This window comes from Cyprinodon tularosa, unplaced genomic scaffold (assembly GCF_016077235.1).
Source record: "Cyprinodon tularosa strain WSP-4 unplaced genomic scaffold, ASM1607723v1 ctg38, whole genome shotgun sequence".
Taxonomy (NCBI): Eukaryota; Metazoa; Chordata; class Actinopteri; order Cyprinodontiformes; family Cyprinodontidae; genus Cyprinodon; species Cyprinodon tularosa.
Window position 1 is genome coordinate 1,191,528 of NW_024039096.1, and position 27,596 is coordinate 1,219,123.

Sequence of the window (27,596 nt, forward strand, 5' to 3'; positions counted from 1 at the left end):
CTCAGAATTCTGACTTTCATCTCAGAATTCTGACTTTTTTATTGTCAGAATTCAGTCAGAATTCTGAGATGAAAGTCAGAATTCTGACTTTTTTCTCAGAATTCTGACTTTAATCTCAGAATTCTGACTTTTTTCCCATACTAAACTGAAATAAACTTTAAAAATCAGTTAACTTTATTTTTTCCACTGGCCCTAATCCTCTTCCGTATTTACCAGTTTAGAAATTGTTAAAAGAGTATTCTTATGTGATTAAGAAAAGCAGGCAGCCTTGAGCACAAGTCATGGATGCAGTTAATTGTCCTTAATCACTGAGAAACTGCCTTAACCCTTAAAACTATACAAAGATCTCATTGTTTCAAAATCACAAGGATCTTTGAATTAAGATGTGTTTAGGAACATCTATATGGCAGATTGGATATCAGATTACTGGCATCGTTTTGATTAAAATATATTAGGGTGCAAAATTAAAGTGAGTTAAAAGCAAATAAATGTGTTTCCATGCATACAACTCAGAGTAACGGAAAGTAAAAAAAAAATAATTATAATGATCCTCAGTGGGTCCAGCATAACAAGAAATCACTGCTACGTTTCATTCATTAGCAGGAAAGAGAAAAGGAAAGAGGTAGAGAGGATAAAAACAGACTTTCCGTACTGTATTAACGCAAACATGCTGTTCTGAGGAACCTGTTGCTCCCCTTTGGCTTAAAGGAAGATATTTTCTATTAAAGTATCAAATACTGACCCAAACAATATTATTATTATTACAAAAATGTCCAAACTGCTGTCTTGCCTCATCTGACAAAGAAACCTCATCCATTTGTTTTTCTAAATAATCAAATTAATCAGATGAGACAGACAGCGATCACTTCTCTCATCATGCGTTTGTGCATTTTCCATAAACAAACACACACAAAAGAATCGTGCACCATCAGTGATGCAGATTTTGAAGCATTCAGAACCCTTATTATGTTTTCCCTTTTCTAAAAGCCTACATGATAACTCCAGTGAAGCTATAGAATTAGGCTTAATCAAGTAACTAGAGCCTTTAGGTGGTTTTTGTAGCTCTCTAAGTGTTCGGTCCTACCTGACTGCTTCAGTGTTTGTGTGCACAGTCAGCTCTAACTATCTGGCTGAAAGAGGAAGTGAAAAATGAAGGGATAGACTGAGAGGATAGTTCAGCTAGGGTGGGCTACACTTTACCATCGGACTGATCCGGGAATACTGCGTTATCATCGGCAAAGCAGCGTGTGCCTGTTATGTTACCGTAGTCAAATATGGGCCCTTCCAGTAAAGTCACAATATCCAACCGATTGATCTTAGTCAGCACCGCAGTTAAAGTATCCGCTGGAGAGAAGAGAGGAAAAAACAGACAGGGAGAGGGACATAAGAGTATTTTTGAGTCATGTTTTGATCAACAAACAGCAGTTGTTTTTTTTTGGTGAATTATTTGGTTTGACCTCATTAGCAAAATAGATTTGACTATTTCAGTCACAGGACAGAACTTCTTGTGACTGAGGAAATTGTTACTTACCCAACTTAGGAGAGAAGAAAATGAGAAAATATAATAAAATCTTAAAAGACAAAACTTGACAAAGCAGCAACGCTCAACACATGCGTGATTCGACTTTTAACACAATAAAAACAGATAACGGAGCTGTTGAAATGACTTCTTTGGACACTAATAGTTAATGCAGCCACATAAACATCTGTAAACAGCTCAGAGACAGGAGATGGTAGGAAAGCCAGCTGGCCCAAGTGGAACTAGGACTGGACAATCATTTAATGCAAACATATCTTGTGATATAGTTTTATTCATTAATAGTGATTTGACTTTCAAACACAGTTACTGTACTTCGATATAGTTACGACAGGGTTACGGTGTTTGTCACTTTCTGACATTTAGGACGCAGCGGATTAGAGTCACACAGAAAGAGACGCTACAGTCTGACAACATGTGTGATGGCGTACAACAACTGCAGGTCAGTGGCTGCAGCTGTAAGCTGAGCTCAGCGGCAGGCTAAACTCTCCAACACTTCGAGATTTCGCTACAGATTTTGATTTTATTTAGTTCTAACTGAGCTGATTATGGCTTCAATAAAGGTTTGATTTGTGGTTGAGTGCTTATTCGTGTTGTCAATTCAGTTTATTTATACAGTGCCAATTCCCAACAAATTTACAGTTCACCAGATCATACAGTCAAATTGATTCAAGTTTTTTATCTAAGAAAAACCAGTTGATTGCATCGACTAATTGACTCGAATGCAATTCCTCACACTAGGCATGCTTTTAGCGAGAGTGGAGAGGAAAAACTCCCTTTTAACAGGAAGAAACCTCCAGCAGAACCAGGTATTTGCTGTCGGCAATTGTTGTACCCAAGTAAAAGAAAATAGGGCGGGGTTCAGTTTTTAATTCTTTGGCTACGTTCAGACTTAAGGCCTTAATGCTCAAATCCGTTTTTTTTTTTTTGCGTTGCCATTCACATTTTGGAATTTAAGCGACTCGTATGTGATCTCCTTTGTGAACTGCATCCATACAACGCAAGTGTCCCGCATGTGCATTAGAGGATGCAATGACGTCACAAGCAAGTGTGCTCTGTGTTTATGGAAGCAAACATGGATGGTAGTGCTGGAGCGCATCTAGCGATCTTTCCCGACCTTAAAAACTCAATCTTTTCAAGATGGTAAAAAAAAAAAAAGACTTCTCTCTGCATTACAGTTCGTCTCTTCATATCGTTCGTTTTTTCCTTCCCACATCTGCATAGCAGGACGCTGAATAGTGACCTTTGATGAGTATTAATGATGTTCAGGTCAGGTGAATGCGACCTGGCCGCATTTGAAAAGATCAGATTCGTATTAGATTCAGGTCCACAGAGCCAAGTGGCCTCAGTGGCACTGGAAAAAATCGGATCTATGTGGTTCAGATCAGATACAGGTCGCATACAGGCAAAAAAAAAAACTTATTTGGGTCAATTTAGGCTTTCAGAGTCCTTGTGTCCTTGGGCAAGGCACTTCACCTGCATTGCCTACTGATGGTGGTCAGAGGGACTGGTGACGTCAGTGTAGTTATTTTGGTATCCATGTTGTTTGAGTCAGCCCACGTCTTCCACTGTGACTGCTACAGAAATGGTGCTGCACTGCACAGCAAAAGGGCTCCATGTGTTGTGGTCCAGAGGTCTCTCAACTTTTCTCCACCAGAGGGAGCCTGAAATCTTCCTCCTGAGGGCATGAGCAGACTTCTGCACACCTGCTCCCCATCTGCTCGTTTGGAGGCTTTTTAAGGAGGAGGAGGCTGACACTTCTCTGCCAGTTTTGTCAGTAATGGTACCGGCAAACTTTGAGCCTGCTCAACCCAGATCTGCTTCCTGATTTTGAACCCACCTGACTCTGTGTTTTTCTGCCTCTCAGATCCTGAAATATCTGGAGATCAGCCAACTTCAAGACAAAACTCTCGCTGCCTGGAGCCTTACCTGTCTGCCCTCCGCCTCAGACCTCAGCCCTCAACCTGCCGACCAGCCTCTGGACCCTCAAGGTTTCCCCCCCCCGACCGGTCAAATACCCCTGAGCAGGTATTTAACCTTAACTGTCACCAAACAGCAAGTTACCTGGATCCAAGCTAACCGTTTCTGTCCTCTTCTAGTTGCCCCCCCTCCCGTGATCAGCCTGACGAACCAAGACAACCATCACCTTATCTTAAAATATTGTCAATAAACCTCATAATTGTTTTTACAGTCTCTTGAGTGTTTTCTGCATGTGGGTTAGAAGACTAGACCCTAACATGACACATGGCGCTATCTAGCAGAGTGGGGTGCAGAGGTAGCCCATTTCCTTCATTGTTTTAGATTAAAAAAAAAAAATCGATATTAGGAACTGAAAGATCGATTTAATAATGGGCAGCTGAAAATCATGATATATTGGCAAACAGATTTTTCGCCTGTCCCCTATATGTAAGTACAAGCCATTTTCCATTTAATAATATTAACAAACAGAATAGCATTAGTCCGACTAGAGCATTACCTCTATAGCATCAATAAGGGCTCATCTTGGTGTTTAAAGCTGTGAAATATGGCCTGATTAATATGATGAGGGAGAAATAATTACATAATTAACTGCGCTTTTTTTTTGGCTTGGCTCTCCGAATTATATATATATATTTTTACAAGTATGTCATAATTTGAGTTTCATAGAAAATAATTTTTCAGAAGAAATCTGTAGTATGCTTTTTGAGCTTTTTTTTTACCGTTTTTTTCAAGGCTTACTTTATTTATATCACTATTGGAATCTTATCGACTGAAATTAAGAAATATACCGTGATATTAATTTTGTCCATATTGTTCAGCCATATATCGCATCAAACATATAAATGAGCAATAATTAAGTCAGATGTACAAAGCCTTTTCAATTTCCCACACTTTCTGCTTACTTGTGGCATTTTTACCATCCCTGTGTACCCATTTCTTTAGTAGCATAAAACTCTGTGCTGTCAGAGAATTGGGGTTTTCCACTCTGATGAAGTTGATTTCTTCCACTGAGAAATTCAACTCCCTGGCCAGCTCTGTAAAAACAAAAAGAACAAAGCATCACAAAACATTATCTATTGCAGTAATTAGAGAGAAAGAAAATCAACATTTATTTGACTACATAATGTATAAAATGTCTGCTTATCCTTATAATATTAATAATAATATATATTTAAAAATGCACTCTGGAAGTGCAGACCTCTGCCAAGCAGCAAATCTTCCCCCATATTGTGACTTCAACCTTTAGCCAAAACTCACACATGATCTGAATCATTACGACATTGTAATGAATTGCTCCTTGACACGAGGCGCACCTCTGGTAAAAATGTCTTCAAAATCTGTTCATAACTTTTCAAGTTATCCTGTACACACGCAGACGGATAGACAAGAGGTAATAATAATAATTATTATCATCAAATGAGTGCTAATAGTTGCCCTAATGCCAAATAGTCTGAAAAAAATAAAGTACTGCTGCACACATGGGTGGATGGATGTTATTTAGCAAGAAAATGGTTTTAATTTGAACTCTAAGCTGCATATATCAGAAACTATGTCGTGATTTCTGATTATGGCACAATTCACTATACATTTTTAATAGAATTAAACAATCGGACTTTAAATAAATAACCTGCAACTGTAGAAATATGCCGAACACCCACTCAAGCTAACGAGAAATGGGGAGATGCTGCATGCTGAAAGCTTAAAATCCGAACAACTCTGTAAGCTACAGCTGCACAACAGAAGCTCACATTAAATATAGATTCTTTACTCTAGATGGAAAAAGCTCTACAACTGAAATCTGTACAAAGTGACAGGGTCACACCTATCTGTGCACATGCAGGCCAGCGTGAATCTGTACTGCAGTGCAGGATGCCAAGCTTCGACTGAAATGCAGAGGCCACACCCCTATTACTGCTGATGGGGAAAAATACACAAAAATATCCCCCTAAACCAGAGAGAAAACCAGAACCGTTGGGAAAAAGACTGCAGGACGGTTTGAAGCCCTTTATGAAGACGAACGTTTATTTCCCATTCCATCAAACCTTTGGCTTTATAAGATATAAACTAATCAAAATGAACAAAAGTAGAAAGTTGAAATAGTATACTCTAAGATAAATCTCAGATAATTCTACTTTCTAACCCAACCACTGAAATACATAAACTTTTAGATGATTTTCTAATTTAATAGGAGGCGCCTGTAATTGGGCCAACAATCATTAACTTGCATGTCTTGAGGCACTAAAACCCTGAAAATGATTGCAGGAAATCAATCACACGTAGCCTCACAATAATAAAGTGCCTACTCTAATGCAGCATATCCCACCTATGAAGGCCAGAGGGTGATCCCGCAAAAAATGGATTAGAACAGCAGTAGGTCTGAGTTAAAACCCATCGACTAAGCTGAATGAACCAGTAAGTTCCTATAATACACAGTTTGAAGCAGTGCTATGTGTTTTATGTTAATACTCTGACTCCAGTGATTAGGATACAATAAAAAAACTCAATATATGAATCATAATATTATGACTAACCAGTATAAATTCCACTGCGGTGCTGCTCAATAAAATTGCTTTAACTCTCCACTGGATGGCAACAGTGTAACACTATCAAACTCAAACAATGAAGCCTGATTTTAAGCCAGCTGAATCATCAGTCTCATTTTCATACTTCCTTGGTGCATTCTGCAGAAAACCGAAAGGTATTTAGAAGCTCACCGGTCCAGCTGAGGCCGAGGTGGTCGGCTACGATCGCCATACGGACGTTTGTTCTCTCACATGGGCTTTGAGGGCCTGAGTGAGTAAAGGCAGAAAACAAACACTTAGCAGCACATAAAGATGGTAAGATCCAAATGAGTTAGATATGATTCACAAACAAACAAAATGTCTTTCAAAGAGCTCACTAACATCTACAGAAAGAAACCCAATGGGACAGTAAACTTAGAGTCGGCTCATAATAATATGATGCAACTACAAAGGCACTGACAGTTATTTGGGAAGCTAATGTCTAAAGTTAAAATAAACAATAATAAACATGATCTTTTTTTTTCATGATGGTATAAAATATTTTATCTTTATTGATCCAGATCTTAATTTTTCTGGCCAGACCCTCCTCAAACTTTATGTCCTAGTTGGAAAAAAATATCCAACTTTCAAGTTGATTAAAAAACTGCCAGCAATAAATAGAAAAATATTCAAAGTAAAGCTCAAAAATATCTAATTTACTTTTAAAAGTAGATCAGTGAGTGTAAATCCGTAATCCATGACTTTCTTGTAAAGCAGCCCTGTTTTCTTATCTTCTACTGTAATAAGGTACCTTATTGTGGGGATTTTAATATGTTATGACATTACAAAACAATTGCTATTCCAGAAATTTAAAGCAGTTATTAGAAAATATTTAAGAGACTGTAACTGTGACAAACAAAGCTGAACAAGGACATAAGTTTCAGCTTTAAGCACACAAAATACGCAACATTTTCTTGAGGGGAAGGCCTGGATGAAGACTTTCCTGTCTAACCATCACCAAAGCATGTAAACATGTTTGATTTACTAAATGTTAATGAGACTTTAACTTGGACTGTGTGCTTTTGTCAGAAGAATGTGTGAAAAAGCATCTTAAACCTGCAGCTTAGTGGTGAGCAGGATCTAAGACGTAGTGGGCCTGTTATCTCAGAAACCATTTAGAAACATTAAGAGTGCATTGCGTAACTACAGCTTTTAAATATTGGGAAATTTTAATAGAAAATCAGTTCAATATAAGGTGATTTACTCCAACTTTGTGAAACAGCAAAGCAGTGAAGTAAGTGATTTCCAACTGCACAAAGTATTAATAGGAAATGCAAACTGCATTGTAACTAAAGTCCAGCTTTCCTTCTTTGTATGATTTCTTAACAAACAAACACAAAATTTATTCTTCACAATAAAAGTTTTTTTAACGCAGACATGAACCATCTCTACTCAAAAAATTATATTATCACCTGAACTTCTTTACAAATTTGCTACATGTAAGCCAAACTTCAATTTGATATATTTTTTTTGTGTATTAAACAACCATAAAATACTGCAAAATCATTTGGTAAAATAAAAAAAAAAGATTTTTGTTAAAACTTTGTGCCTAAAAAAACCATGGGATTTTTATTAGCTCCAGAATTAGTTTTGTTTGAATTGTTGCTATATTGATCTTGAGCAATTAGACATTATATTTTGTATAAGTAGCTTAAATTTAGATCTAACAGAGAGAAACTATGTTCGTCTTTTAAATGGCCTTGCCACAGATTCTTAATTAGATTCAGGTTCAGATAACTAAAAATATAAGTAGTTGGTTATGCTGCATGGGTATCAAAGTAAAGAGGGTTTATTACAAAAGTGATCTGATAAATTCCAGATTTTATTATTTTAGAAAAAAAAAAAAAAAAAAAAACTTCCATCATTATACTCAATAATTATGCAAAACTACATATTTGATTGAAATACAAACTGATATTGCAGGTAAAAATCTGACAGCTGTTTAAAAAAATAAAATAAAAGCAGCGCCAAACATCTATGGATCAGTAGTATTTAAAGCTTGAGGATTTGTGAGGCCAGAAAAGTGTATCACACTTTCATCTTAAATGTCTATCCGCTTATATAAGTAATAACAGTTTTTGTACTTAAGAGGTTTCTATCTCAACACTAAAAATAAACTGTATATCTCCTGGTAGATTTTTCTCTCACTGATAAAAACAGCTAAAGGGAACCAACTCACTTTGATTTTGTGGAATAGTTACCAGCTAACATTTATTTGACAATATATTGTTCTTAAAGTGATTTGATAATGCAGAAATACCACAAAATGATCTATTTAAACCAAATGAACCAACCTCCCTCTCACAAAAAAAAGAAAGATAAATTGTTCCCTAAGTTATGTTGACAGTGAAGGTGAAAACTGTGTCTCCTTGTGAAATGTAAGGCTAAAGTCACTGGAAGTGCAATCAAACTGACAAGAGTGAAGACACACAGTATAAAGGGGAATTTATCTCAATCTGCCACTTCAATGTCCCTGCAAACCACTGGTCCTAAAATAATTGATCATATTTTTCGTTATTTTTGATACACCCAAACCTGACCTAACCCCAAAGGAAGGAAGTTTATCTCTTTGCCTCTACAACAAGGATTACCAACTCCATTCCTCATGGGCTAGTGTCCTGCATGTTTTAGATTAACTCCACTGCTAGGGATACCGATACTTTAATTATCTCCTCAGCTTGTGATCAAGTTCTGCAAAGGCATGGCAGTAAACAAAAATATGATTTAAATGTGTTCAATCAGGGAAAGACCTAAAACATGTAAGACTCTAGCCCTTGAAGACTACACCTTGCCACCTCAGCTCAGAGCTACATCAAACAGCACAGGACACAGATAACAGGAAGGACAGGAAGAAGACAGCTACACTTACAGTACGCCACATTACAGACCACCAACAATAGCTACATGCATCTTATAGAGAAAGATAAAGTGCTTAAAATGTTGAGAAAGAGTTTACAAACTAGTCTCGTTCTCCATCACAGGAGTCCTGTTTGGTTGATCAACCTGACTCCCTTCCTCCATCTGCTCACGCTTCTTCTCTCCATGTGTCCACCTAATCTTCAGCTTGCTCGTCCTCAGCCTCTGACTGAGATCTCTAGTGGGTGGTGGTGATGTGGTGGTGGAAGTGGGGGTGGAGGTAGAAGTGCAGGAAGGACGGGAACTCCTAGAAGCTCTAGACGGTTTTGACAGGGATTTGTTCCTGGCAGTACTGTGGAAGCAGCCCTCCTCATTGGAGGGAAGAGTTTTTCCCACTAACTTAGTTTCAGCCTCCTTGAGTTTAGTTTTTTTTAAATGGTTGGCTGCCTTGCTTTTAACAGCCTTTGTTGAAGAGTTCCTTAAGACTATTGAACTATTATCACTTTTGTATTGGGGTTGAGTTCTTCCCTTTTTAACATTTTCCCTATAATTTCCTCTAACTGTAGGACTGTTTTTGGCCAGCATCTGCTCTTGGAAACAAGAAGGGTTTTTAATGGCTTTCAATATAGGGATTCGGGATTTTGGAAATAAAGATTTAAAAGGGTCCAGTCTTTCCCTGACTTCATGTTTAATCTCATGTGTCCTAAAAGAGAATCCATAAACATGTTCTTTTAAAATACCCATTGATACTTGATTCCTTTGACTGCATAGATTGTGGCCAACTACCCTCAAGGGCAACTTGGATCTGATTATACCGCCTTTGACTCCTTTGGCCATTTTTGATATTGCTATATTAGAAACAACCTTTCCTTTTGCATAGTGTTGCTCCAGCTGACTTGAAGAAGCATCTGTCCTACTAACCTCCCGCTGAGTTGGTCTTGAAGCAGACAACATGCTACATACAATACCGCCAACTTGAGCAATGCCTAAACTGGCGTTAGATGGAGTGCTACTAGTATTATTGCTCATTTTTTGCAGATTATTTGTCTGTTGTGAAGGTGCTGAAGGACAATATTGGCTTTGGTGATAAGTATTTTCAATCTCTGAGGTTGGTTTTGGCATACCTGAACAAGTATTGTTTTTAGAGTAGTATCCCATAGCATATGACTGTTCCTTCAAAGAGTTATCTGCTATGTTCATTGTATCAAAATGACAGTAATCTGCATAGTCTGGTATAATACTATAAAACCTATCTACAGTATTCCCTGAGACTTCATCACTACTGTTATTAAAGGTGCTTGTATTAGTAGTGCTATTTGACTTGTTAGGGGATGTTAGCGTTAAACCTGCTCTAAAAGTGGAGAATTTAGGCTCCATGTTGGAAGCTGGCTCTTTGCATGTGCTGTAACCAGACACATTGGGTATCTCTACAGTGGTAGTCTGAATGGAGACTTGAGGGACTGATAAGGTATAATGAGAATTAAACTCATTCATTTGTTGTGCGGAGGCATCCTTCTCTAAGTCCCTGACCCTGTACCTTCCCGCTGAGTAGTAATGCTCACCAATCTGAAAAAACTGGAGCCTTTCCTCCACCATGTCCCTCTTGCTCATGTCAATTGCACCACTGCGCGTCATCTCAAACATCTTCCCTTCATGGAAGGGGAAAGGATTTGGTTCACTCGTTGGGGTGCTATCATCCGTTGGAGTTTGGGCAGGGGTAGTTTCTGCTGTTGTAGCCTGAGACTGGTCTTCAACTGCTAGTCCATAAGGCTTTGGCTCCCCATTGTTGTCACGTGACCCACCCATATCAACGATTTCTCCTTCACCACCTTTACTTGACCATGGATCAAAGTCAAGCCCTTTAGTGGCAACAGTCTTAAAAGGAGAATTGAACTCCTCTTCTATTTTGTAACTAAAATAAGAGTCTGAAAATCCCTCTTTTTCTGAGGGTCTTTGTTCCTGGGTCTTTGCTTCATCTTTATTTACACTTTCAAATTTTCCATTACATGTAGATGTTTCTTTTTTCAAAGTGTCCTTCTGTAATTCCTCTGGTGTCTTTTCCTCCTCAATAACTTCAAGTTTGGTCGGGGGAAAAGACCGATCAGAAGACCTAAATGTGTCTGTTGTCCAGACATCTCTCCGGGTGTCTGAAAGTCCAAGAAGCCGTAAGTCAGCCTGCTCGCACAGGCCATCATCTTCATCTTGAAGCTCATAGCCATCAAGAGAGTCTATCTCTGTGGCATCTGTGTCATGAGAAAACTCAGCTGTTGTGGCTATAGAACAGTCTGTTATTGACTGATCATTTCCATTTTGTTCACAGTCATTTTCCTCAACTTTACCATTGGAAACTTTGGAACCATTGGTGGAGCCGTCGGACCCACCAGGTTCTTTGTTGCCATTTTTGTCATGTCTTTTGGGTTTAGGTGCTTTTTCTTTCTCCTTTTTATTTTCCTCCTCAGGAACATTTGAGGCCAATTTCTTACAAGGAATTGGTTGGAAGATTGACTCATCATTTTCGTCTTCAGCATTAGATTGACTGTCATCTGTACTAAGGGGCACAGGCGTAGGGGGTTGTATACGTATGACAGGTTCAGTTAGATGCTTGTCATGTTCCTCCTGTAAATTCACTTCCATCATTTCGGTTTCTGTCTCTGAAGAAGCACATGAGTCCTTTCTCTCTGTGTCTGAAATTTCTGAAGCTGAATCCAGAGGGGGAGGGGGAGGAAACTCAATATATGCAATGCCCTTGTCTTTTGACATTTCTTCTTGCTCCTTGCCTTTTGTTTCACCAACAGTGTTGATGATTGTTTCTTCTATCTTAAAATTATCAGGCAACGCCTGTTGATTGTCATTAATTTTATTTTCTTCTTTATTAGCATTAACAAGGTCTGCTTGTGCATCATGGACATTGGTTTTACTTTCAATTGTTGCCTCTTTTAAAGAGAAAACTGTATTTCCTTGACCATCTTCCTCCGAGTCCTCAGACACCTCCATGATGGGGCTTGGCTTGCCCGAAATGAATTCTAAAAAGCCATCAGGTGTTTTGCACGTGAGATCATAGCTGACTTCTTCAGAACTGGGGGTTTCTGGTGTAAGAGGGCTTTTACCTGAACTGTCTATGAAAGAAACTTGTTCTAAAGTGTCATCCTCTGGGCTTATGGGACTAATTGCAGAGTTTGACTTCTGTTTGACTGTGTGCAGTGCTCCCTTAGCCTCCCTCTCTGCCTGTCTGCCAACCTGGACATAAACAGGCAATGTTTTAATGCCTTTAAAGTTTTCTTTGGTTGTTACAGTAACTGGAGGGGTTATTACATTTTCCAGTATTTCTCCGGGGCTAGGTAGGTTATTGGAGTTTGAATCTTTTGGTAAATTATCAAGGATTTCAAATGTAAGCTCTGTTTTTGCTAGGCCTACATCTGGACTTTTAGGTTTAGATAGTGTAGGAATCTGTGAGGGCTTTGTTGTTATCTGTTTCTTTGTGAGACTGTTATCTAAACAGGGGGCTGTTGTTCTTACAGGTATCTGAGATTCTGTCTTTTTTCTAAGGTTTTTGTTTAGTGGTTCCTCTTCATCCTTCTTTGGCAGTTCAGATTTTGCATCTTGGTTAAATGACAAATTTTTTTGGGATTGCTGATATTTTTTACCGTCATTGTCACAAACATTGGGGGTCCTAACAGCATGTCTCTTATTACTTTCTTTAATGTCCTGGGTTTCCCTAAATTGACTATCTTGACCTCTAAGTGGAGCTTTATCAGTCTTAGTTTCACTAATGTTGTGGGAGGGTTCAATTACATTTTTGTTTGGGAGTTTGTCTGTTGTAGGAATTTTAGATGTGTGTATCAGGCCAGGCTTGCAATCTTCTTTGTTCCTAGACTTTTTTTGTATATGTTCTTCTGAGGTCTCGGGTGCTTTTGATGCTTTTCCTGCATTACAAACCTGATAAATGGGAAGTTTGCTTTCCTGTAGTTTCTTTACTGATGGTTTTGGTTGGACTGGTGGAGGAACTTTAGTAGGACTAGACTGACTTTGACTGGCCTTCTGAGCTGCAGATTCAAACTTCATCCTCACTGCACTAACCTTAGATGTTGAGGTTACATGGGAAGGGGAAGGTGGTTCTGATACAGTGGTCTTTGGTTCTTGTTTGACTTTATCATCACTTGTACTGAAGAATACACTTTTCTGCGGACTGTTTGGCACGCTAGAGCTTTTACTTTCAACTTCTGTGCAGCTACCAAAAAATTTACCAACTGAAGCTTCCTTAAGTTTCGTTTTACTGAACACCTCATCTCCTGCTTTAGGTTTCTGTTGTGTTTTTTCTGGACTGCTGCAGGCTGAAGTAGGCCAGGATCTAGGCTCCTTCAGTCGTCTCACTGGCTTTTTCTCAGGAGACTGAAGCTCATCATTAAGCTTCTCTGTTTTATCACGGAAAAATTGAGATACCTCACTGAGCTTTTCCTCAGCTTCCTTCACTGTCTGATCTACACGATCCTCATACAGTAGTTTGTCCCTGCTTCTATCATGCTTGTCCTCAGTAAATCTCATCCATACAGCATGTTTTGGACTGCCCGGTTCTGTTGAGTAATGGAGCACTGTCACCTTGTCAAACTGAGATGGTTCATCCTTTTGCAGGAATTTACCTGATTTAGGGGACCCATCTTTTGAAGACGAAACAAACTCCCTTTTGGGGCTTCCTTGCCCTTGGTTTGTACCCTCAGATCGACCATTTTCCTCAGAAACAATGTGATGGTTTTTATCAGCTACTGTTGAAGAATCTTCTACATCTGAATAAGACTGCATTGATGTTTCAATCTTTTCTGAGAGAAGCATTTTCTCAGCAAACTTATATGACTCTCCTCGGACCTCAGACAGTTCATCATCACAATATTCTATGGAGTGCTGGCTTAAGAGTTTTAGAGCTTTATAAGAGTCATCTCCTATAAGTTGGGCAGAACTAGGGCGACTGTCCTCTTCTTGTGATACTGGAGTGTTAACACGAGAAGTTTCCAGGAAAGAGGGCAGAGATTCTTCAGCAGTAAAATCTTCTTCTTCCTGCTGGGGCTCATCATAATCAGTAAGCTCCCTGATCCCACGATCACTTTTGTAAACGTATAGCTCAGGGTGTTTCTTTGTTTCTCGGAAAATAACCTCGGTTGGATCTGCTGTGCTGTGGCCCTTTTCAATATGGACCTCAATTATCCTTTCAACTTTGGGTTTGGATTTAATGTCCCGATCTAGAAACCTGGGAGTCAGCTCATCACCTTTAACCATGTCTTGATTAGATTGGTGCTCAAAGAGGCCTGCCAGTTCTTTTGATGGGTCACGACCTGATTGAAAAGCTTTCATGATATCTCTGACAGACATGGCTTCTTCTAACATCTCTTTGCCATCAGTTAACTGAGGCTTGTGATATACCATACGAGTTGTGGTCGTGATGTGAGTTTCCTCTTTGAGACACATGCTTTTGTTCATCAAGGCATCATCTTCTGGCATTTTCATTTGTAAAGCTGTTGTTGATTGGCTTTCCGACTCTAAAGGAGGTAAAGCACATGCAGTCTCCTCTATAAATGCAGGCTCGGAAAGATCATCTGGCTGATCAAAGCTCCTAATGTGGACAACCTCCGTTCTGGTCTCAGTTACACAAGGGGGGATTGGGGAATCTGTAAATAAAGGTTTAGGTCCTGTACTTTCTGCACTTTGAGGAGCGGAAGGAGTCTTTTCACTTCTCGTCTCAAACCCACTGTCTGACAGGGGACTCTTATCCTGCTCGTGAGAAAGCTCCTCAGGGGATTCCAAGATTGTGTCTGACCCTTGGTATGACTCAGCAAGCTTGCTTAAGTCTTTCTCTGAAGGAGACCTGATCATGCCTGAAACAGGCGGAGGCATTTTAAGTTTGTTCTCCTGTATTGTCATTGATGGTTTGAGGACTCGTTTTTGTTTTTCCTCACCTTCCTTTTTCACTTCATCCTCATACTTACTTTTCAGCTCTGCCATTTTTGACAGAGAAGTTGCACCAATATCATTTGTTAAATAATCTACTACTTTAGTTAACTCTAATTCTTTGTTAGACATCAACTGTTGCTTAAAAAGATTGTTTTCACCATACTGAGGGTAGTAGTCTTGAAGGGCATTTCTTTGAGCCTCTTCAATCTCATCTCTAGTAAATTCTTCCCACTCATCCTCTGAACTTGTCTCCTTACCTGCAATGGTCTTACCTTCAGCCATGATATCTTTTTGTAGTATCTCACTGACTTTGAATAAATCTTTTTTTACCTTCTCAACTAATGTATGTGGCTCCTGGTCTTCTAACTTAGACTCTTTAGGAGTTCCAGTGTTTGATGTCTGTACAGTTTTAGCAGCCATTTGTGTATCTGTCTGGAGAATAGCTGTCATTCTGATAAGATCCTGTTTCATTTCTGCTACGTCTTTCAGTATCTCCTGATTTGAGGCTGCGGTTGGATGGATTACTGGTGGTGTTATAAATGGAGGAGATTTTAACTGAGATTTCAATTTTGTTCCAGTAACGCATGAAGGGAATGATGAAGGGGATGAGGATGAGGTAAGAGGAGAATCGGGCAGGGCCATTTTGAGAGACCCTGGCCCTGGTTTAACAGGGCTGTCAGGGATGACATTGATAAGTGAATAAACAGGGACAGTCATTGTATTAGAAGAGACTGCTGGACTTGAGACAGCAGTTCCTGATCTCAGAGAACCATAAGCAGAGGTTACTGTTGCAGATCTGCGTGAAGACGACAGAGACCTAAGTGTCCCATAACCTGAGACTGAGTAAGAGTCTAAAGCTTCATTGATGGCTGCACTGACACTGGAAGTTGCTGCATGGGTCGTGGCTTGGATCCTTTCCTGAAGACTGCTGCTTCTCTCTGAGAGAAGACGTGACGAAGGGGAAGAAGGGGTGGAGGAGGAAGATGGGTATTTAACAGGTGACACTGATCCATTCATCATAGAAAACTCCGAGGAAGGAATGGTTGTTTGACCAGTTGACGAAAGAGGGGAAATCGATGTCCTTCCTCCTCTGGAGGTGAGTGTGGCTTCAACAGAAGTTTTTAGAGATGAGAGACTAGAGTTGCTTTTTACAGCAGAAAAGGTGGTGGCTTCTGTAGCAGCAGTGTTCACAAGGGCAGTTTTAAAAGGCAGATTAGAACTGTAGAAGTTATATAGAGATTTGGGGGATGTGACAGAACCAGTAATGGCTGAAGAACTCTCAGATAAAGAACCATTTGGTATTGAATGATTGAGAGGGATCCTCGATGTGTATGCTGAGGCAAGATTTTTAATTGAAGCTGGATCAGTGGCAGGTTTACTTCCAGATGTCGCAAGGATGGCAGATCCATGAGCAGGGTATGGACCCTGCTGGACAACGGTTTTAATGGGTGAAGGCACAGTCCTGTAAGACCTGATGGGAGAGGATGGTAAGTCGCCGATTGATTTAACTGGGGATGAAGAGGCAGGTGGTGGTGGTGAAGCTCCCAAGGTTGCTTTTGTAGTACATGCAGGTGAAGGTGCTGAAAGTTGCCAGGCAGATTTTAATGGAGCACAAGCTGGTGAGCCTGCCGGTGAATCGGCAGAGGTGAGGAGACCCCCCACTCCTGTGAGCCTTGTTTGGCCAGGGACGGTAATAGGAGCAGTCGACCATGGTGGGTAAGGTCTGGTTGGAAAGACAGGTTTGTGAGGGTGACCAGAAGGCAGTGTTCTTGTTGCTGCACTTCGTTCGACTGCTGTTTCTTCGGTGAATTTAGAGAAAAATGGTGACAAACGGATGATGTAGAAAATAACAACAGAATGCAAAAGAGTAGAGATAACAGGGGGAAAAAAATATGTTTGGGGAAAAAAATAAAGAGGAAAAAAGACAACACCAGAGGAGGAAGAGTTGGTCAGTTAGGCAGTCACATCATTAAGGAGGGAAACACTACATTTTAACTGCTGAGTAAGACATTTGAGTAAGAACAAAAAAAAAAAAAATGGAGCGGCAAAAAATGAAATTGTGTTCTGTGTGGTAAAAAAAAAGTATGTATGTAATGACTCAACCAGCTCCAGGTCATTTTGCCCCATTGCTAACTTGCATTGCCATTTTTTGACCAAGCTATTGACATTTTGTTTAGTTTTACTTGACTTTTATTCTTATTCTATAAACATACATAATAGACTATTAGTCTAATTTTAAAAGGAGTTAGTAAGTTTAATGATAGACCTAAATTTCTCAGATAAATTCATAGGATGTTGTCAAATAGTTTCCCTTACAGATTTTATCTACTTTTGCTTTCCTAGAATCTGATATGTTGCATAATAATACAAAAATAACCTGAATACATATTAAAGCAGTTTAACTGAGAACTGATTGAGAATTGCTTAGCCTACATCATGATGATAGAGATTTAACTGGTGTCTGATTAACCTAAATTGTCTAAAATGTGCAGTAAATCCCTGTCCATTCGGACTTCAAAGCTGCAGTAGGGATTTCTGAGAAAATCATGAAGTTAGCCAAAAAATTTGAACAAGCACTTTTTAAGCTTGATTTATGCTTGACGCATCTATGAGGCTAATTTACATCATTTCTAGCTTTCACGCCCCTCTCATGTGGACAGAATTTACACACCGTGCACCTCGAAAACTTTGCAACGATGCAGACAGATCTATGTGAAAAACATGATGAGCGAGTAACAGCTCTTACCAGTGAGGCTTTGCAAATATACGCAAACATCTAGAGACATCTTTTGATTTAGCTCATAAACAAAAGGTTGTAAAACATTTTTGCAAAACAATGACCGTCGCTCTTGGATGGAATGAAGGGGCTTAGAAAAAGTTGCAAACGCTTCCCTGTGTAATGTGGTCGTATAAGCTTAGGGTTTGCGCTGCACATGCCCCCCCGGAGCAGGCCAGAATAGGAGAAAAGCTGCAAACAATGTGACAGCTGGCTAATTTTCCACACGCATTGTACATGCATCAAGCATAACCCAACCCTTTCAACAACAGTATGAGTGCTGATGGGAAGGGGTGTAAGAAGGATTACACATACCCCTTACACTTCTCCAATTGGTTGTTTCAGACCTGATGCAATGAATTTGTGCAGAAGGCAGTCGAGCCACTGGATGGGGCAAGAATACATTGTCTTCTAAGATGCCAGTAATTACATTTTCTTGGGTCAGGATGTAGATAAAATAATATTTTACGTTCTGTATTATCTTCTGTCACTCATGTTTGGTGTTAAGTTTGTTTGATGATTTAAATGATTCATTTAAGAACAGTAACTGAAAAAGGAGAAATCTGTAAGGGGTAACAATCTTCATACTTTTCTCTATTATTTTTATTTGTTCATATCATAGTTTGGGTTGGTTGACTCATGAATTATGACCCATGCCAAACTATAGGGATGCACAAGCTGAAATCTTTATATCCGAGCATCCCTCAGCATAACTCTACATGACCTTCTGTTACGGCCCCTGGCCTTTTAAGACTGTGCAGGCTTGTTTTGTTATGCAGGTTCAGCTTTGATAAAACACCTTCCTTGCTGGCTGCCTGAAGGCTGCAGAGGAGCAGTGAGCTCATTCGACCAGCAGAGGATTGCCAAGGCAATCAGATGTCGATGAGGCCCCCCCACCATATAAAAGGCTCCTAAAAGCTCTCAATTGGGGGACTGCTAGTAGAAGGAGGTTTAGGCCCCGTCCACACGAAGTCAAAACGAACATGAAACGCTAATATTTTCCAGAATGTTTGTCGTAAAGACGGAGACATAAAATAAATGTGATCGTCCACACGAATGCATGAAAACGCTGCAAAATGTATGCCAGGCCTGTAAGTGGCGCTGTGGTGCCAAAGCAAAAATAGGCGACGAAATGTTGGGCATGCGCACTAATATTTATACATGGTTGCCCTGCGGGTCCATTTTCGTGGTTCAGTCAAATTCAGGTGCTGAACTATGTCGTTGATATTGCTCTGTTCTTTCTGGAGATATTCCAGAAGAAGATTCTGTTGTAAGCCCGACAGCAGGGTGAGTAGCATGAGCAGCAACCATTCAACACAGTACGGCGCCATTGTTGTTGTGATACTGTGTCGCGCATGCCTGTTTAGAGGCGACGCTATGACGCATGCGTGTAAGAAAAAAAATGCGGTTAGAGCTTAAAGATGGAAACGCGAAAACGGCGTTTCAAAATCTTCCCACTCTGAAGGCTTAATAAAAAGAAGATCGTTTACAGACCCCCGAAACGCCGGTTTCGTATGGATGAGAGGCTGGTTTGGTGAAAAATTTGTGTGTTTAGGCCAGGGTTCGGCTTCGTGTGGACGGGGCCTTAGTTAAGCTGTTCCCCCACCTTTGGTGTTTAAAACTGTTTTGGGCAGTTTGAACTCTTTGCTCTCGCTTGTTCTGTATATTGTTTGAATGTGCTTTAGGTGGACTTTGTACAAAATGGAAGCTTGTGTTTGGGAGGTTTGATGCTCCCTTTGTCTTTTCCCTTGAGTTGTTTTGAGTTTAACTAATACTGACTTGTTTGGACATTTTGTAACTTAATTTGCACTTAACCCTTCTTGAATTTGTTGCCCCTTTTCTTATGTTTTAATTGGGTTAAGTTGCATTGTGTTTATGGTCGGTGAAACCATCTTTTATCATAAATAATTTTACATTCACTTATTTTCTCCGGACACATTTTTATGTGACCTTCCCAGAACCTAGGTGCGTAACATCTTCATTTATTCATATTGTATTTCGTGTCTAAACCTATACCTGTAAAGATTTTTTTTATATTCTACTTACAGCTCATTGTATGGACATTTTTTCCCCCCTCAAAATAAAAAGATAGAAATGTCTTTTTTAAAAGGTTTAAATTGTTGTCACAACATTGTAGAGTTAAACCCTTCAATTTAAAGTATGAAATACTTGCCAACAGAATGATCAAAAATACAAAGCTATGCCTGCCTATAGGGCAAAATGACCAGAACCTGACTCAAACAGCAGCAGCAAGAACTGAGGGAATGAACTCAACAAAGCACACAAAGCAGCAAAGTAAATTACGAAGACGATGAATTAGATTGACAGCTGAGGGACAAAATAATAGCAAAAAATATGCACCAAGATAAACAAAAAACAACATGTCTCTTCGGACTTCAAATAATCTATTTTCACAGTGCCTTTTATCTGTTTTGCCCAAAATGTAAAGTCTTTTTCAAATTTAATTTTGGGAAATTGGACAATACGACAAAATAAAACAAAGAGCTGCAGAACTTCCAGTTTCCCTTCACCTTTCAAAACTAAAAGCAACAAAATATGACAAAATGTGCTGCCCAGGACTCCATTTTCAGCCCATTTTGTCATGCAGCATCACACCTGTGACAAGCAATAACTGGTAAAACAGAAAAGGAACTCGAGAACTTCCTGCATGCAATCCTGATCCAAACCAAGCTGCAATAATGCCACAAAGCCAAAACGAGCTTTTAGATTCAAACCACCATAAATGCAAAAAACTGAATTTTACTTTGACTTCCATCCAAAAGAATAAATCTTTGTTGGTAAGTTAAAGTAAAATTTCCAGTTCATCAGAGGAAACTAGAAGGGTGTACACTTCACAATGTGGGAAAGCACAGCACACAAAACTCAAAAAACACTCATGCAAAAATATGTACCATGTCGTGAACAAGCACAAGGACAGTACGTGTCATATGCAGGATGAGAGGTATGTGTTTGTTACAATAGCAAAGTCATTTCTACACAAGATTAATCACTTTAAAAGTTAATTAAACCTCTGCACACTTATTGATGTAATAAAATTAGCATATTTTTAAAGTCTTCAAAGGGGTTTGTTAGTGACAAGTCAAACTCACTCTGTGCAGGCTCGGTCAGATAGCTGTAGCGCTTACGTAAGGCTAGGGATGCAAAGGTATGACGTCGATCTGGCTTTTCAGTCTGCAACAATAGCAAACAACACAAAACTCCTATTAGTTTTAGGTCACCCTGAATTGCAAAGTGCTACAAAATGAGCACTTTTGAAATGAATAATTTAAACCAAACCTTTCAGTCTGACTTAGTTTATATTTATCTAACAACCAATCTATAATTATGCTCGTGGCTACAACGGGTGTGAATATTACAACTAGTGAGTTCTATTACAATAGGATAGGTGAAAAGTCTAATTTTGGAAGTTAATAGATCCTTTTTATCTTATACTTAAGTGTGCAAGGGACAACGACTAGAAATAAGCTGTGATTTTTACAAAGCTACTATATTTCATGCAACACTATTCAGCTAGAGGCGGACGTGAACGAGGAAAGCTGGTAACGCCCCTTGCAAGATATGGTAAAAGAAAAAAATGAGGTTAAAGAGCAGAGCGAGGCCACTACAGATTTGGCGCAGAGGACAGCAGATGGTGGGGAACGTGTGGTTTACCTCGTCCTCGGCATCTGACTCCGAATCCTGGTTCCCAGGATGCATTGCAGAAACGGGGGGAATAACATAATGGAAAGCAGGGGGGAAAAGAAACATCAGGGAGTGAAAAAGGAGTGATTGACAGAAGCTTAAACACTGAAGTGAAGCCACTTCAGTGAAACCAAAAAAAAAGAAGAAAAAACAGCACACAGAAAAAAGAAATATATATATATATATAAAGCGCCATCACCCAGAAGCAATAACGGCAAATGAATCAAGCCCAAAACAGCCCGAAAATAAAAGATGATGAAAAAAATATTAAGCACACAAGCCCTCAGCTAAAAGCATTCAAATCATAAGGCAGGTTGAACCAAAACAAAACAGCAAATGACACGAATCCACTGCAGAGATAACCAGTGACTAAAACAGAGAGAGAAGCTTTAAACAGATAAAAGACACAGTGGCAGCAGATTTGCCAAAATTCTACCTCTGTCTTTCATCTATCTGCACCGGAGGGTGGTGGGGGGGGGGGCAAAAAACACCCTAACCATGAGTATGGTTATGGATGTGAAGACAGAATGGAGAGTTCACGCTGTCTTACCTTTTTGACTGCGGGAAGCGTAATATTCAGGTTGCACACGGCAGTCTGTGGAAGGCCTTTTGTTGACCTGCACTCTTTAAGGAAAGTAAGGCGACCGCATGGCTCTTGGCTCGGATCTCTAACCTGAGGAGAGAGAAATTCATCTCAAAATGTTATTATAGGTTTATTTAGTTGCAGTTTTTGTAAATAACAGTATTTATGTTATTTACGCAATTTATGCACTATTTTTGCACGCCACGTATCACTTTACTTGGATTTATCACTTTACTTGGATTAATCACTTTACTTGGATTTTCACTTTATTTGGATTTTCACTTTATTTGGATTTAGTTTTTACATATGCATAGATATACGTACAGATATATATATATATATACAGAAGAGCTATATGTGTATATATTTTATCTCTTTTTATTCTTATTTTTTTTATCTTTATTATATTGTATAGTTGGATGTGTGCATATATATTATATAAAACTGTAACTGGAGCGTTTAACAAAAGTAATTTTCCTCTGGGATTAATAAAGTATTTCTGATTCTGATTATACCAATAGGATTCCCTTTTTCTGAAGATGTCCTTTGTTTTTTTGTTTTTCACACCTGTTTCATAATTTCGTTTAGTTTAAATAAATAACCTGGAGAAGTACAAAACACAAAAAAGGTGTCAGATTTGAGTTTGGACTTTATTTGGGTCATTGTCCTGTAGCGTTACCAAACGAAAAACTCGTTTAAGGGTGTTTTCACACCTTTAGTTCAGTTACTTTGGTCTGTATCAGTTGGTTAGTCTTTTGATAAATATTTTATTGCAGCGCTTTGGTTTGGTGTTACAGAGAAAACTTCAAGCAAAGCAAAACCGGTCCCCACAAAATGAGCAAGATCTCCGGCCTGTTTATTGATGAGATGTGTCCAAGCCGGAAAATCAAATATAGACCCTCAAAGCAGGTGCTGTTTTTAGAGGTAGTCGAAAAAACTGGATATCGTGAAACACTTATGATTTCCAATATACAGAGATGTATGACTGTAATTAAAAACAGAGTATATTGCTCTGACATACTGTCAAAGTATTTGCTACTTTGTTTCAGTAAAATGGGCGATAACTGTCTTAAAGTTCTCTGTTTTGGTGTAATACAACAATCTGGTGGGAGTCACTGTGTGCTGTTTTTAAACAGGTTGCTCTGATCACTCTCAGAGAAATGTTAAAATTTATCTCTATGAAGTGCATTAACTTACAAAAGCCTTCCTAATCTACAGTACATTTTTGCTAGCTTGTCTTCTTTTATCATGTTTTATTTTTTGGCTTAATGTCCTCCACTTTTCTACTGCAACATTTTCACAGCTCCTTTAGGGAGCACTGCTAAAGGGGCACTATTTAGGTTTATATATTTAACAACGTTATGGAGCGCTTATACATACAAACAGAACCAGAAAGTCAGTTCTGCATCATTGCCATCATTAAATGGTGAAAAATAATCTCGGACTGGACTTAGGCTCAATTCATCCTACTGCTTTGCATGCCTCTCTCTGCTTCATCTTACTTCTTTTACAAATTCCACTTTGGCTCGTTTTAAGAACGAATAGTGGCACCAGCTAGTGTACAATAGTACGATTACAACACTGAAAACATTTCTTTTTATGATATTACCAAAAATCAAATGGAATTCTTTTTTAAACAATTAAACTATTCATCAACAACTAATCATAAGTCGCCTTTTTCTTTTACCTTTACTAAGAAGTAAAATAATTGAAAGTTTGCATGAGTTTGTAAGCTTGAAGGTTCCTGTCTAAAACAACGTATGCAAAATATTAAGCCCAACACTAGGTCATTTAACCATATTATCCTCCCAGTTTAAAATTGTACCAGTTTGAGGACTTTATTCGTCTTTTATGAGAATTAAATGAGAATGTACCCACTTTAGACCCATTTTAGAGCCATTGTTATCAAATGCAAATAAAGACTGACCTTATTCAACCAGAAATAAGTATCAGAATTAGCTGGTGGTGGAAGGAAACTGGAAATGCCCAATAACATTTTCTATAGGATATTACAAAAGTAGAAATTGTAATGTGGAAAAATGTGAAAAAGTTTAAGTGGCATCAATATGCAGAGCATGAATGTATCTGTATAATCTTCCTCCTCCACACTGGTATTAGATGATGACTAATATGAGAATACCTTAACACAGAAGGGTAAACGGTTTTCCTTAAAGGCGTAGAAGTTGAGCACCAACTGTTGCCCCGTTTTGGTCAAAGGAGCCAGGTTTCCATAACAATCCACATAAATGGGCCTTCCCTCCAGAACCTAAAATAAATAAAAATCAAGATGTTATTTCTATTGAAAAATGTTGAAGGGAGTAGAACAAATGGTAGATTTGTTGTATAAGGCTAAACATTAATATTTTAAAGACAGCAGTAACCTTAATTTTAAAGCCGCTGAGGGCCCTGTCACACTTTGCCACTTTAGCCAGCGTATGCCAGACGTCCAAGAATCTCTTTAAATGCTGGCATACGCTGAACTTTCTATGTATTTTTTCAATTTGGGCATATACATAGCATATTCATAACAAGTCTAGAACTTATGTCCAACGACAGCCTAACTTATGCATAATAAATGCATAATAACAATGAAATGTCAGAAGCCAGTGTCCTGAGGGGAGCAGCGATGCACCCTGAGGCTGGCCAGCATAAAAAGATTTATTTGATTGCGCTATTACCGTATTTTCACGACCATAAGGCGCACCGTACTAAAAGGCGCAGTCTCGGCTATGTGTGCCATTACTGTATTTAACACACACATAAGGCGCACCGGATTATAGGGCGCGGATTTTATATACAGGCACATATCCTCTACTACGTTTAAATACCTCTACTGCGTATTTAAAAATAGAGCGGGAGCAAAACTGAGAGTGATTGTGCTTTATTCATGTATTTATTACAAAGTATTAATCAAACCCATCAAAGTCATCATCCTCTATTTCTGAATTAAAAAGCTGCGCTAAATCAGACATGTCAATTTCCCCTTCTTCGCTGTCAGAGTCACTTTCCGTGCCGGGCGGCTCCTCAGAAATGATGCCGGCTTTTGCGAAAGCTCGAACAACAGAGCCAGCAGACACGTTAGCCCAAGCATCTACAATCCATCCACGAACTGTGGCGTAACTTGCCCGGCGCTGCCTTCCACTTTTCGTGAAACTGTGGTCTCAGTCGGTCATCCATCGCTCCCACGCCGCTCGCAGCCTTACTTTGAACGGCCGGTTCACACCGATGTTGAGCGGTTGAAGCTCCTTTGTCAGACCTCCCAGAATAACAGCAAGCACAGCGTTCATTTGTTTCACCATGTTTTTCACATCGGCTGTGAGATGGGCACGCATGGAGTCACAGATTAACAGCGATGGTGATGTGTGGAAAAAACCACCTGGTTTCCTTACATACACCTCCCTCAGCCACTCTTTCATCATCTCCTCATCCATCCAGCCCTTCTCATTTGCCTTAATAACGACTCCAGCTGGAAAAGTCTCTTTAGGCAGTCTTTCTCTTAAAAATCACTATAGGCGACAGTTTCTGTCCATTTGTGTGGCAGCCAATCCACACCCACACTTCCCCCTTTAACGTTCTCATGGCGGTCTCAACAACGTCTGCAGTAACAACACACATAGGGTGTGCCGCACATTTTGAGGGAAAAAAAGACGTTTATATGTGCCTTATAGTCGCGAAAATACGGTAAACCTAGCTGCTGTTTACCGCCCGCCCCCCCCAAAAAGAGAGTAAATAAAAAGAAAAAACAAAATAAAGAAGGTTTGCAGTCGCAGCATATTCAGCGTCATGTCTGCTAGGAAGTTTGTTGGTCGTGGCTGTGAACGCAGGGAAGATCCATCATGCTCATCTTCTCGCTTACCCTATGATGGGGATGCTGTCTAGAGGACAACTGACGGTTGTGACCTGTGAACCCCCTTTTATACCGAAATGCTGCCAGTAGGCCATTATACAGTAGCTGTAAGTTAGAAACACGTTCAGCGGTCGTCTGGAACACGTCAAATATGTTGATATGGAGATAAGTTTTTGATAAGTTACACTCAAGTTATGTGCACGTAACTGATAGGCTTTGGATAAGCACGACTTATGAGTAACTTACACTTAACGTATGCCAACGATCAGATAACTTACCTTTAACTTATGCCCTAAGTATGAGCATACGCTGGCATTTGCCGTATGTCGACGTGTGCCAGCTTGTTCCAGCGCTCTTTGGCGTGCTCATAATTTATCCAACGTATACCAGCGTTTTTGCCAGATTTTTGATACGTCAGGCATACGCAGGTTAAATCGTCAAGGTGTGACAGGGGCTTGAGTTATTTTATCATAAGATGCAAATAAATTTTAAGTAATATGCTTTAGATGATCAGAGTTAAGGCAAAGTAATAAATCTCTGTATCTTAACATATCATTTATTTTGGATGCATTTTTTTAACGGAAGAGCAGACCCCATCTTAAATAAACCAAATGTACCTCTATGTCTTTACTCCTTGCCACCTCCTCAAAGTTCTCCTGCTGCTCCAGGGTTTTGTCCACTTTGTCATCTGTCATGCAGAAGCACCTCAGGCTGGACTCCACGGGGTCATTCATCTTGGCAAAAACTACAAACTTGGCCATGTAGGGCACACAGATCAGCTCTCTATAGAGCTGAGTGGCCAAGCCGACTGTCTCTGGGATCTGGTGGCAGTCTGCTAACCAGAACCTGCATCAGGAGACAAAAACAGAAAAAACAGGTAGAAGAATCATACACACGCTCGCCGACAGGGCGGGACAAAGGGGTCAACTGTCCCAGGCCCGGGACAGAGGGGGGCCCATTAAAAAATACAGGCACAAGTCATTTTTCAGAAAATATTTGTGAAAATATATTTAATACTAGAGTAACTAAATATGTAAATATATCTGCATTAAGTATATATACATGTTTTTTTGTAAATAAGCGGCCATTGGAACTCCCCCTTACCCAACATAAAAATGGTTTGACCAGGGCTACAACTTTTAAAGTTTGTTTCGCTGCAAACTAAGAATATCAGGTTTTAGGAAGTCCGGCGAACAGTCCGGCTACACGGCGTTTAAGTGTAGAGGGGGGGGCCCGAAAAAGACTGTGTTGTCCCGGGCGCTAGCAAAGCTGTCAGCTGGCATGATCATAGATACACAAATACAAATCATGTGGTGTCTGTGTGTTATGCTTCACCTCGCAGAGACATTGGTAGTGAAAGAGACGCAATCGTTGACGAATGTGAGGGGAGTTGTTCCAGTGATGTCCTCCCACTGTGCTGGAGATGTACCACCTGCACACGGATAACATTTCTCACTTAATGGTCTTCATTTAAAATCCGAAAATTAACAAGTTTCATAAAGCATGACATTAAACCTCCTTAAAATGCTTTTTTTTTTAATTCTGCATCATTGTGCTTTAAACTGTTCCGGTTCAAATAGCAAACAATCCCAAACTAACAGATAAAATAGACATCTGAGAGGAAAAAGATTCTTGATTTACCAAAATAATTTGTATTGAGCATGCAACTTCCCAATTTTGCTACATAACTTAACTAAACATAACTAAAGTACAGGATGAAGGATGAGTTTAAATAATACGGAAAAATCAAAGAGCTTTGATTACTTTTCCAAAAGAAATGTTTTAACCAAAGTATTACCTTGTCAAGTTTTTAT

At 39.4% G+C, this 27,596-nt stretch overlaps 1 protein-coding gene across 50 annotated transcripts in view; it reads right to left on the reverse strand.

Annotated features, from left to right (window-relative positions):
- LOC119791111 (ankyrin-3-like) overlaps positions 1-27,596 on the reverse strand; it is a 241,780-nt gene that overhangs the window by 14,442 nt on the left and 199,742 nt on the right. For 33 of the 50 annotated variants that reach the window (XM_038297004.1, XM_038296995.1, XM_038297014.1 and 30 more), the window contains 10 exons: positions 27,118-27,214; positions 26,400-26,628; positions 24,076-24,201; positions 21,903-22,025; positions 21,323-21,349; positions 20,761-20,842; positions 9,039-16,667; positions 6,232-6,306; positions 4,420-4,551; positions 1,201-1,344 (listed from right to left, as the gene is read on the reverse strand). In XM_038297004.1, the coding sequence (XP_038152932.1) occupies positions 1,201-1,344; positions 4,420-4,551; positions 6,232-6,306; positions 9,039-16,667; positions 20,761-20,842; positions 21,323-21,349; positions 21,903-22,025; positions 24,076-24,201; positions 26,400-26,628; positions 27,118-27,214 (8,664 nt within the window). The remainder of the gene's footprint in view (positions 1-1,200; positions 1,345-4,419; positions 4,552-6,231; positions 6,307-9,038; positions 16,668-20,760; positions 20,843-21,322; positions 21,350-21,902; positions 22,026-24,075; positions 24,202-26,399; positions 26,629-27,117; positions 27,215-27,596) is intronic. The other 17 variants (XM_038297028.1, XM_038297025.1, XM_038297032.1 and 14 more) reach the window with 7 other exon arrangements.